Below are 13288 nucleotides of genomic sequence, written 5' to 3'. Positions count from 1 at the left end.
AAAAATATCGAATGACAGACAAGTGTTTGGAATTCAAACGGTAAATCATTAAAATCAGATAAAAAGTAGTTGGATTAAAATTGCACAAAACCGTCTTAACACTAGAACAGACTTCGTAGCTTAATTAGTTTACTACAACAATATTCAGACTCTCTTATTTCCCACCGTTTTGCTAATTGCAGTTCAAAGATGTGTTTCACTAGAACCCGAAGTCTGAATCTGGCAGAAACAAGAATAATGATGTTTCTCGTTCGAAGATAAATGACAGTTTGTATTTATCCTTTTACTCTTACTCCGCTGCGGATGAAAGTTAATTATGCCACTTTTAATTATACATTACTATTAGATTAAAGTAATCAGCGAAGGCGTTAAATAGTTCGTACGATTTTTTCTTTCGGTTTTTAATCGCTACTGACCTGACGTCATCAGCTGCCGCTGTTTCTATACCCCGAAGTCATCTTATTTTCAGTAGAAACTTGAATCGACATTGTTTACGCCGTTGTGTGTTATAATTACTAATTATGAATCAAACCACTGACAGCTATAATTTTATTTCTGGGGGCACGCATTTCTAGGAATTAAGGAAACACGTCGACGTGCTTAGTGGAACCTAACTGATTTAGTGCTGTTCTTAGAGAGACAATAACGTGTCACTTACCGTGCGACCAAACCGAAAACACTCTTTTACCGCATCACCTCGTGTCAATCCACAGAAACCATATAATTTACCCAACTTTTCCTCATTTCGTGCGATTATTATGCAACCTGTCAATTTGTTCACGAACGGTCATATTTTCAACTAAACAAGTATAATTAAAACTTTCCCATGCCTCCAAAAACCGTAATTAAAAGTTATTGATTATCACTAGATGCAGTGTTCGTATGATATATGGGTCAATGAAAATTTTATTAACGCTTGAAGCACACGTAAGAGCTGTATATATTTCATAAATACCGCACGTTGTTGAGATGCCATAAATAACAAAAAAACTATTTAAACATACTAAAATTAATTGAAGATTTCTTAATGACGCCGTGCTTACGGTACTTACTCATCCGGCAATAATTCACCAGCTATTGATATCCCTTAATTACCCGTCCCCTTTTAATCGACCCTAAACGCGCCTTTCCAGCTGCATTATTTTTCGTTTGATGGATTATACTAGATTCACGCAATTACGAAATGGTAATGATGATGGTAACATAATAACAGCTTTTGGAATTCGTTGTGCTCGCGCTCATCCTGTAGATTAAAACAGGGTTTTTTCGAAATTTTAATGGCGGTTTGTAATTGTCATGGTATATTGTATTTCCTTCAACAAGATGATGACGTCTTATCTTTTTACCTGTAGTTTACCAGTTCATTTTAATTTTCAGTGTGGAATTCTTACAAACTTTGTGATATTGTTTGTGTTTCTAAATTGAAAATTAAATTATTACAAAAATATTAAATTTTCAACGTTAAACTACGACCTGGTTATTGGTTGTGCTTTAGAGACGGGGAATTTGTGGGTAAATGACTTAACAAATTTTTTTCGTACTCGTTATATCTCATTTATAAACCACTAAAGATACAACAACTGAACAAACAGACAACTTTCATTTACTCTTAACTACCATGTAATGAATATGAACTGGAATAATTAACAAGAGATATTTACGAAGTATCAAATTACATTTCTTTCCTTCAGAACAATTTACATCTGAATGTTTAGTTTAATAATAAATAAATGATGGATAATTGGCATTATTAAGAGTATTAAATTTACTTTTCTTTTACTAATGGTAATATTTGGGTATAATTTTTCCAAATAAAGAAAATCGGAACATTATTGGGATTAATTTCTAAATTCCCTACTTTTTCGAGTTTGTGTTAAGACTTTTTATTTTTTGAGAAAAAGTTTGGTACCCACTAGACGGAAGTAAAATGTCATTGGTTCCGATTCCTCTAGAAATCCCCCACCTCGAGAGTAAATATAAGGAAAGGTAATGTTGTGGGTATTCGATTCCTCCAGGAAGTCGGTCTAATCGTCAAGAGCAGCAATCTCTTAAAAACATCTTCACGTTCACGTAATCCAAAAACTAATGTAACTTTAACAAACACAATTAATATAGATATTAAATGTGAACACCATCTGATTATTTCGACTGTCAATCGTATCGTCAAGGGTTTGAAAATATAGGATATCTATTTTTTTTTTGTTCTTAGAGGAATTAATATCCGCATTTCGAAATTTAATTAACACTTCTATTACTGAATCGTAGTAATTCTTCTCTGAGGACGGTTTTTATTTATTCTTTTGTGTACATCAGTTCGAAGATCTCCAACACTGTTTCATTAACGCTCGTAAGTCTTACGTATTTTCCATTCAACATAATCTCATTACTTGTTACATCGATACAAGCTATAAAATATTAATGACTGCTTTATCAACAGATTTCTCTCATTGGTTTGCGTTATATTTACTACAACAGAGTAATGTTTTTCTATTTCCAGAGCCCATTCACCTCATTTCCTGCCCTAATACTCAATTGTGTTTTGAACGAACTTGTTTTGAATTCCTGACGGGTGGGATATGTTTTTCAGACCCTTTTGATTGGGTCTCGAAATATTCGGGTTAAAAGTCAAATTTTTAAAATATTTTAAAATATGTGATTTTCCATTTTGGCAATTTTGGAAAAATGGCAGAAATTTTTAAAGAAATGAATATACGTAAGGAACTTCTGGAGGTCGAAGTCAAAAATACACATTTTTTGGTAATTTTCGACGGTAACCGGGGAAAGGTAAAAAATTTCGACATACCGTGTTTATGGCGATTTCGGAAAAATCGGATGGTCAAAAATTATGAAAAAGTTCGTGTTTGCCTAGGAACGATGGGTCTATCATGGAAAATTATCCAAACTCAATGTGACGATTGATTTTCGAAATATTCGGGTTTGAAGTCAAATTTTTCAAATTTACAAAATGTTACTGTGCGATTTGGTGATATTGGAAAAATGGCAGGAATTTTCAAAAAAATAAATTCCTAAGAAACTTCTGGCGGTCGAAATCAATAATAGAAATTTTTTTGGTAATTTTCGTTGGCATGTGGACAAAGGTCAAAAATTTCATACAGGTGGATATTGAAAATTGGAATTTTGTGTGAAGTTGTTTAAAAATCCGTAAAAAATTCGGAAAAGTAGATTTAGACGAGTTGACTCTAAAAACATACCGTGTAGATGGTTTCGGACCAAGATTGCAGTTAAACATGGAAAATCCCAGAATAATCGTGGCATTTTTTGTTAAGGACTTCTTTAGGGCGATTGTGGTAAAACCGGCTGGTCAAAAATTACAAAAAAATTCGTGTTTGCGTAGGAAAGATGGGCCTATCAGGGAAAATAATCCAACCTCAATGCGACGATTTACTTTCGAAATATTCGGGTTTAAAGTCAAAATTTTCAAATATCTCAAAATGTCACTGTCCGATTTGATGATATTGGAAAAATGGCAGGAATTTTCAAAGAAATGAATTCCTAAGAAACTTCTAGCTGTCAAAATCAACATTAGAATTTTTTTTGGTAATTTTCGTTGGCATCCTGGGAAAGGTCAAAAATTTCATACAGGCGGATATCGAAAATTTGAATTTTTTGTAAAGTTGTTTAAAAATCCATAAAAAATTCAGAGAAGTAAATTTAGGCGAGTTGATTCTAAAAATATACCGTGTAGATAGTTTCGGACTAAGATTCCAGTTAAACATGGAAAATCCCAGAATAATCGTGGTATTTTTTGTTAAGGACTTCTTTATGGCGATTGTGATAAAACCGGGTGGTTAAAAATTATGAAAAAATTCGTGTTTGCGTAGGAAAGATGGGTTTCTCAGGGAAAATAATCCAAACTCAATGCGACGATTGATTTTCGAAATATTCGGGTTTAAAGTCAAAATTTTCAAATATCTCAAAATCTCACTGTCCGATTTAGTGAAATTGGAAAAATGGCAGGAATTTTCAAAGAAATGAATTCCTAAGAAACTTCTAGCTGTCAAAATCAACAATAGAATTTTTTTGGTAATTTTCGTTGGCATCCTGGGAAAGGTCAAAAATTTCATACAGGCGGATATTGAAATTTTGAATTTTTTGTAAAGTTGTTTAAAAATCCATAAAAAATTAGGAGAAGATTTAAACAAGTTGACTCGAAAAACACACCGTGTGGATGGTTTCGGACTAAGATTGCAGTTAAATATAGGAAATCCTAGAAGAAGTGTGACATTTTTTTGTTAAGGACTTATTTATGGCGATTGTGGTAAAACCGGGTGGTTAAAAATTATGAAAAAATTCATGTTTGCGTAGGAAAGATGGGTCTATCAGGGAAAATAATCCAAACTCAATGCGACGATTTACTTTCGAAATATTCGGGTTTAAAGTCAAAATTTTCAAATATCTCAAAATGTCACTGTCCGATTTGGTCATACTGGAAAAATGGCAGGAATTTTCAAAGAAATGAATTCCTAAGAGGCTTCTGGCAGTCGAAATCAACAATAGAAATTTTTTGGTAATTTTCGATGGCATCCGGGGCTTAAAGGTCAAAAATTTCGTACAAGTGGATATTGAAAATATGGATTTTTCGTGAGGTTGTTTAAAAATCCATAAAAAATTCTGAGAAGTAAATTTAGGCGAATTGATTCTAAAAATATACCGTGTAGATAGTTTTGGACCAAGATTGTAGTTAAACATGGAAAATCCCAGAATAATCGTGGTATTTTTTGTTAAGGACTTCTTTATGGCGATTGTGGTAAAACCGGGTGGTTAAAAATTATGAAAAAATTCGTGTTTGTATAGGAAAGATGGGTCTATCAGATAAAATAATCCAAACTCAATGCGACGATTGATTTTCGAAATATTCGGGGTTAAAGTCCAAATTTTCAAGTATCTCAAAATGTCACTGTACGATTTGGTGATATTGGAAAAATGACGGGAATTTTCAATAAAATGAAGTCCTAAGAGACTTCTGGCGCTCGAAATCAACAATAAAAATTTTTTGGTAATTTTCGATGGCATCCGGGGCTTAAAGGTCAAAAATTTCGTACAAGTGGATATTGAAAATTTGGATTTTTCGTGAAGTTGTTTAAAAATCCATAAAAAATTCGGAGAAGTAAATTTAGGCGAGTTGATTCTAAAAATATACTGTGTAGATAGTTTCGGACCAAGATTGCAGTTAAACATGGAAAATCCCAGAATAATCGTAGTATTTTTTTGTTAAGGACTTATTTATGCCGATTTCGGAAAAAACCGGGTGGCCAAAAATTGTGAAAAAATTCGTGTTTGCATAGAAACGATGGGTCTATCATGGAAAATAATCCACACTCAATGCGACGATTGATTTTCAAAATATTCGGTTTTAAAGTCAAATTTTTCAAATATCTCAAAATGTCACTGTCCTACTTGTTGATATGTTGGAAAAATAGCAGGAATTTTCAAAGAAATGAATTCCTAAGAAACTCCTGGCTGTCAAAATCAACAATAGAATTTTTTTTGGCAATTTTCGTTGGCATCCGGGGAAAGGTAAAAAATTTCATACAGGTGTATATTGAAAATTTGAATTTTTGTTGAAATTGTTTAAAAATCCATAAAAAATGCGGATTAGTAGATTTAGACGAGTTGATTCTAAAAATATACCATCTAGATTGTTTCGGACCCAGATTGCAGTTAAACTTAGAAAATTCTAAAATAATCGTGGGATTTTTGTGCGAAGGAGTTATTTATGGCGATTTAGGAAAAACTGGGTAGTCAAAAATTATGAAATGAAACGTTTTTGCATAGGAACGATGGGTCTGTCAAGGAAAATAATCCAAATTCAATGCGAAGATCGATTTTCAAAATATTCGGGGTTAAAGTCAAATTTCTCAAATATCTCAAAATGTCACTGTCCGATTTGGTGATATTGTAAAAATGGCAGGAATTTTCAGAGAAATGAATTCCTAAGAAAATAAATAATAGAATTTTTTTTTGGTACTTTTAGTTGGCATCTGGGGAAAGGTCAAATATTATATATACAGGTGGATATTGAAAATTTGAATATTTGGTGAAGTTGTTAAAACATCCATAGGTACTTGATTCCAAAAACAGATCGCATTTATAGTTCCGGACTAAATTTGCAGGCGAACATCGAAAATCCCACAATAATCGTGACATTTTTTGTTGAGGCCTTATTTAAGGCGATTTTGGAAAAACCGGCTGGTCAAAGGTTATCAAAAAATTTTAGTTTACGCAGGAAGCATGAATCTATCAGGAAAACTGATCTAAACTCACTAAGACGATTTATTTTCGAAATATTCCGATTTAATGTCAAATTTTTAAAATAAGTAAGTATCTTCAAATATATTAATTTCTGTTTTGGCTACTTTGGAAAAATAGCAGGAATTTCCAAAAAAATGAATCTGTAAGAAATTTCTGGGGGTCTAAATCAACAACATACATTTTTCTTCTAATTTTCAAAGGCCCCCGCGGAAAGGTCAAAATTTTCATACAGACATCTACGAAAATTGGAATCTTTGGTTTCCCAAAAATCCACAAAAAATTCGTGTTGACGCATGAACGATCGATTTATCAGGAAAATTAATGCAAACGCAATACGACAATTTTAACATATCGTAAAATTTGTCACCTTCCCTTACAGCGGAATAGTAGAAATTTTCAAAGAAATAAATCCGTAAAAAACTTCTGGAGGTCGATATCAACAATAGAAATTTTTTTGGTAATTTTCGACGGTGTCCGGGGAAAGATAAAATAATTCATATGGATGATGAAAAATATAGTTTGCCCAAAAATTCACAAAAAATGGTGAGATATAGATTTCGATGGGTTGAGTCAAAAACTGTAGGGTGTTGATAGTCGCGGACCAAGATTTGCAAATAGTACATAATTGATGGTTTCAACAGGATGGTGTTCCAGCGCATTATTATAGAAGGGTTGCAGGATTAGTATTTTCAAAAAACAGGAAATTTGGCGGAGTTGTCGATTGGTGGTTACTATAGTACTCCACAAATATAACTACAGAGGGATAATATATCGACGTGGAACCTAGTTTCTAAATTATCCTTATAGGTTGCTACGGTACAATGACTTTACTGACAATATGACATTAGTAGAATCTATGAATATGGATTTGAGTTCATTTTATGTTACACAGATTAACTGTCACTGATGTTTCCAGTGAAAAGGGCTAAGCTAATACAAAACAAGCCAAACTTTTTGGCTTCACTTAACTTTCTATTACATACATACTTCATCTACTACCACCCATTTCGCCCCAACTCGCAAATGTGCCATTACTCCTTAGCCCTTCGCCCCTTCAGTGCGAATGCCTCCCAACGTGTCCCTTGTGGTACGCATTGCTCGTCACGCCATCATCGCCAGGTTACTCAACCACGTGTCCGGATTAGGTCACGTGAAGTATGCGAACCCGGGGGTTGTATAATTTATTCGGAATTGTTGAAACACTATCGAGCGACCTACCTTTGTACAAGTGTGAGTAATGCGGTCACAAGTACGTGTGTTAGATCAATATGGTCGGTAAAGGCGATCGCGGCCACTGATGATGCAATTAATTGTGCACATTTTTTCCTCGTTCCCTGTAGAATGTCGTTGTTCGTTCGAGCGGAACTAAAATGGAGAGTGTGCCATTTGGCGTCGGGACGCTGCAAACACGTGGGATTTGTTTACGCTGATGCGTTCCTATCATGATCAGGAGGAACAGAAAGGTAAATGCATGACATCTGGTTTTTAATGTTGTTTTCTTTTAATAACGGGAGGAGGGTGGGCCGGACGTTCGATGAATATTTCTCGATGGGTTTTTATTTTTGGAATTGAGTGGAAGGAATGGCATGTCTAGTGTATTAGTCTAGGCTTGTTACACTATAAATAGGGTGGTTTCTAGTTACTGGCGACGCTTTTTTATTGATTCAAAGTTTGTTATTGTTGATGCTGCATTGCTTCGTGTGGACTGAGCGAGCATTCGACGGAAGTTGGATGGATGGAAATGGAAGTTTGAGATTGTTTTAAACTACAGTATACAGTGCACATAATGTTTCCATTATATTTTTTTTTTATTTGAAAGGGTTTTCCGTAAGTTTCCTTTACTGCGTTTATATAATAGCAAATGTTGTTGCAGTTTAGTTAACAATTCGTTTGGCTTGCGTGCCTATGGAAACTATTAGAAGTTTAATTTCCGTCTCTTGGACTGTTTATATCTGCTGCCGGCTGCTATAGTAATAAAACAAGCTATTGATTTTTGTTAATTGATACCCCTTTATATTCGAAGCTTGGAGTTGGAGTATACATTTATGTTTTCAAACTCAGCTACTTCCAAACTTCTTTAAAGTTTTAGGGTAAACATTTTATATTGGCAAATTTAATTAAAATGAACAACGAATGCAACTATCTTCACTATTTTCCTTTAAAATTAATAAGTTTTTTTTGTTCCGGCTGAAGCTTTCGCAATTTCGTTTGGCTTGATCTTTGAAGAACATTTTTCTCGTGATCAGAATTCTGTTTCTGTTCCAAAACACACCTGGATGGTCTTGATTCATTCTCAATTAAAGATGTAACTTAAAAAAAAACTGAAAGCAGGGTTTTCCAAATGAAGAATTATTAATGCATTAATTAAATAGAAGTGTAAAGATTCGTGTTTCATGTCAAAATAAAGAATTAATTACTGAATGTTTTAACGACAAAATTTTCCTTTTTTCCCCGTTAGATATCAACTAAGCTCAACACAGACCTGCATTATATCCCATACTCGATGACGAGGCATATCCTAAACTACTCCATGAATAATAGTTAAAACTGCTCCAAACCAGAAAAAATTGCTATCGCTTTATTGTCCAATCTCTCCCCTACCAAATACATATCCATTATCCCTTTTCTCGATTCCCGAATCCCGCACTATACAAGCTCAAATAACTCCGCTAAAACTCCAAAGCATATCGTTTAGACCCCAATATGTTGCATATTGGTTTCCCCGGAATCGAATTAGGCCCTATCCCTAAACACGAATGCAACCATGCATCACATTCTCAATTCTAAAGGGGATGCATGTCATAAATAACAATTACCAAGGATCCGGGGGGTCGAAATACCCGGAAACGCATGTAAAAAAATCCAAGCTGAAAAATCCGATTCTCATCTCGGATTACACTCGGAGAAAATTTAATATTCTGACCAGTCGTACCCATGAATCTAATCAGGTAATAGCCCATCGAAGTGATTATGAAAATTACATGACACGGAGTTGAGTAAAAGCAATGCTCGCTGGAATTATAATGGTCCGACTAATTGTAACCTTGGCAGGCAACAAATTAACAACCAGCCGATCGAAGGAAGATAAAAAGAAAGTGGAATCAGCCTTTCGAACCGACACGTGGATTTTTGATTGTTTGTTTGTGGATCCTGTGATTTTTCGATGGTTATTTCGCTGCAATTGCCCAATCGTAATTTGGGAAATGGTACACTTTCCAAGACACCTCCAGGTGAGAACGGAGGGCTTCCAGCGGAGAAGGTGGAAATCGAGATGATTGGATTTGTGCAACAAACCTTTTCAAAAAAGTTAGAAATAAAGTTTCCGTTGCTTTGTGAATTCAGCACAAGAGTGCGTCGCTGAAAAAATGGAGAAACCTGAATATCTCTGAAACGATAATGCGGGTTTAAGTATGCCGTTGCATGTTTCTTGTGAGCGGAACACCTGCATGTTTCCAAATATCGCTGCAGCATAATAATTATTGTATGCAAATCCCCGCTTTAGATACGCCACTGCCCTCCCCTTCGCCATCGTAGCCCTTCCATCTTTCATATTTCCACGTGTGCTTTTAGCTAGATTACGTTTCCCGACTTGCGAAAATCGGCCCGATGGGGTCGCACGCTTTCAATACCGAAAAGCACACCGTGGAAATTTACAAGTCGTAGAAGACCGATCGTTTCCACTCTCTAATAATACTCATGAAGCCTTGCATGGAATACATAATCAAAGTCCAAGGTTAACACTAGCCCAAGGGTTGATGGAAGTTTTGATAATGTTCCATCGACCGTTCTTCCACGGTTCACCTTATTTCCTGCAGGATTCTCGATCGGTGGGAGCTGGGGATGTCACTGGTTGGAGACAAAAACCGATAAAACTGGTGGACGATTCAATTACACAGTCTGGTTTTACTGCAATATTAATTCAGGGAAAGGTTCAGCAGCTGTATATTACGTTGGAGTTGAGAGGTGATGTATTGTTAATGGGTTTGACACGGTAATCGCTACGTAAACACGTCCATTAGCATATCGCAAGACTTGGAGGGAATTTATGGAAAGTCATCGAAGGGCGATCGATGCTCAAGCCTTATCGGGTTATGAAGGGCCGGAATTCCCTCGCGTTGTTGCGGATTCTACCCCTAATTCCTGTCTCGTGGAGGTTTATCGATTTCAGATTATCAAGTATATTGTCGTTAACAAAATAAGGATGTGAGGAAAATTGGAGGAAATGGAGTGGCTACGGCAAAAAGCGGCGAAGGAAACTGCGAAAAGTTGGAGCTTGTAGGGTCAAGCAGCAGTAAATTGTTCTTTGGGCGATAACAGGTTTATTAGTCCTGCAGAATATGTTCACTGAGGTTGAAAGGTGCCAAACGGTGGTTTTTTGTGCTGATTTTATTTTAGTTTTAAAAAGTTAATTTATTAATAAGGTCCGTCCATGGAACGGCTACTTGACCCTAGAGAATGAAAAGATGCCTCTCCCATTTCTGTCTGTATATCGTCTATCTGAAGCAGTTGAAGCACGGAATGCCTGAAAAAATTTCCAAAAATTATAAAAAAATTACTGAAAGCTCTGCAAATCGAGTCCGAAATTAAGAACAAATTTTCTGAAGAATTAAAAAAAAATTAAAAAGCGTGAACAAGCTTCCGAAACACGATTTGCATTCAGTCGCAAGGATTTACATAAAAAAACGTGTGGCGCCACACAGATCGATAAATAAGAAAATATACCGTATTTTAATTGAAAGTAAACATGCGAAAGACGCAGCGGATGTGAGAAATTATAAAGAAGTGAATGCCGACAAAGAGCATTGATTATTTTGTGCAAAGTAAAACGAGAGGTGGTGATCATATTAAAAGAAAAAACAAAAAAAAAACAAAAAAGGAGTGTTATATTTCCGGCAAAAAATGTCAAAAACACTAAGAACAAGAAAAAACAACTGGTAAATTGGTGTGACGAAAAAGGACAAACATAGGGCCTAAGTTAGAACCTTGAGTTACATCAAAATAATCTTACAAATATCTATTTAACAAAAAAAAATAATAATAAGACAATTATAAAAATGTGAAAACAAATTTCGCAAAACAATGTCAAGTGCAATTTTTTGTAGTCCCCACAAGTGAAAAACTAGACCAGACACACTTAGATAAAACATTTCCACTGAAACAATGTCAGACAGAATTTTTTCATCGCCCTGGGCTTCCCCTACGCGCAACTCGCAAAAGTGAACACAATAATAACGGAAACCGCAAACTTCCGCCAATGGAATCGTGCGTGAGTTCTCGATAGTAAATGCTCTTGAAGTCACTTGGAACTCGTACATATCATTACGCGAACTTTCTTATTATAATGTTGCATGATGGGGAGGTGTACTCCTCGAGGGGAAACAAATTATACAATTATGATTGGAAGTGAGAAACATTAGAAAACGTAACGCGGCTTTCTGCGTTTATGCAATTAGCATTTTTGCTCGTTGATCGTTTTACACTCGCCGCATACACAATATTTATCGAATTATAAATTACAACACATCTCATTCGTTAAAGAAAACATTAATGTTATTAAGCGATTAGCGACATTTCAACAGTTCATAAATCTTAAGTGGCGGCTATTAGATAATTAATGTTTTCATGAAATTCGTGTTTGTTTTTTTGGGCTTCCGCTGGTTTTTATCTTAATACGACACAAAAATGCGCCGCGGGGCGGACCGGTATGGGAAAATCGGAAAAAACTACTTTATTAACTAACAAATGAGGGACAAATTTGCGAGCTTTTTTCTGATAAAATTAAGAAATTTCGGTTGGTGTAATGATAGTGTAAAATAATTACATCGACAACGCTGTCCTACTGGATAGATTGTTTTCAAATTTCGTACGTATTTTGGAAATATCTTGCAGATTCTAGAACGCTAACCAAAATTTGTCTGATTATCCTCGTTAAGAATGATGATGGATAAATTAAAATAAATTGTAGAAGAATTTTTTGAGGATTGTAGACAAATTTTTAAAACCAAAATTATGAAATTATGAAAATTTTCTTCTACATTTCGAACTCCAAATTACTTTTGGCCTCATTTACTTGATTACTCCGATCATCTTTGCAGAATCGCTCATTGAAAAGTTATTATTTTTTTTAAACTGCCACTTAAACGCAATATTTCTAAAATCTTGCCCAGCGGCCACAAAAACCTAAATGTTTGGCCAATCAGCACATCGAAATCTACTTCTCAGTTTTTTTTGTGGATTTTTAGATATCTTTTTCAAAACCAAAATTTTTCAATATGAAAATTTTGTAATTTTTGGACCACCTTCGAAACTTAATTAAAGAAAAAAGAGTTTCTTGTACATTTCGACTTCCAGAAGTTACCTTCGGCCTCATTTCCTCGATAACTCCTACTACGTTTCCAAAATCGTCCATTAAAATACGAGAGTTTTTTAGATTCTTAAAATGGTTAAAAAAATTTCTGCACCAAACTTTTAAAAATACTATAATTCGAAACTGAAGAATTAACTCCGTAGTTCTGATTTGTTTTATTGAACTGCATATCCAATTGACAATTAAATAATTAGTTATTAATAATTTGCTATATTGTCTTTTTTTCATTTTTTACTGTTGACAGATGCAATTTTTGACTATTTTTATCGGGATTTTAAACTGCCATTTAAATTCACATTAAAACGTATCAGAATTATCAAGTTAGTTCTTCAACTTTGAAGTTTAATATTTTCAAAAATTTGGTTCAGGGAATTTTTTTTCGAGTTCTTCAGAGACTTCTTACAGCGTATCATCAAGTTACTTTCGGCTTTATTTTTTTAATAACCCCTATCATGTTTCTAGAATCGCCTATTGGAAGATTACAGTTTTTTTTTAATTATGTTAAACCCTATATTTCGAAAATATTGCCTAGAGACCATGAAAACATAGGTTTTTGGAATCAGCATCTCGAAATCTGTGCCTTGGAATTCTTTGAGGAATTTTAGATAACTTTTTCAAAAACAAAATTTTTTCATACAGATGTCATTT

General features: G+C 34.6%; 1 protein-coding gene across 5 annotated transcripts in view; it reads left to right on the top strand.

Moving 5' to 3' along the window:
- The window catches only part of LOC135127835 (puratrophin-1-like), a 529067-nt gene that overhangs the window by 202411 nt on the left and 313368 nt on the right, over positions 1 to 13288 (top strand). Inside the window, exon 1 of one of the 5 annotated variants that reach the window (XM_064054477.1) lies at positions 7633 to 7736. The exons of the other annotated variants lie outside the window; for them this stretch is intronic. Within the exon in view, the coding sequence (XP_063910547.1) occupies positions 7716 to 7736 (21 nt within the window). The 5' untranslated portion in view covers positions 7633 to 7715. Of the gene's footprint in view, positions 1 to 7632; positions 7737 to 13288 lie in introns of those variants that run through there. 5 annotated transcript variants of the gene reach the window in all.

The sequence above is a fragment of the Zophobas morio genome, unplaced genomic scaffold, assembly GCF_036711695.1.
Source record: "Zophobas morio isolate AGI-343-1 ecotype UQ-CSIRO unplaced genomic scaffold, CSIRO_AGI_Zmor_V1 ptg000012l, whole genome shotgun sequence".
NCBI lineage: Eukaryota > Metazoa > Arthropoda > Insecta > Coleoptera > Tenebrionidae > Zophobas > Zophobas morio.
The sequence above is the reverse complement of the archived record's forward strand: the minus strand, read 5'-3'. Positions and strand labels throughout refer to the sequence as shown.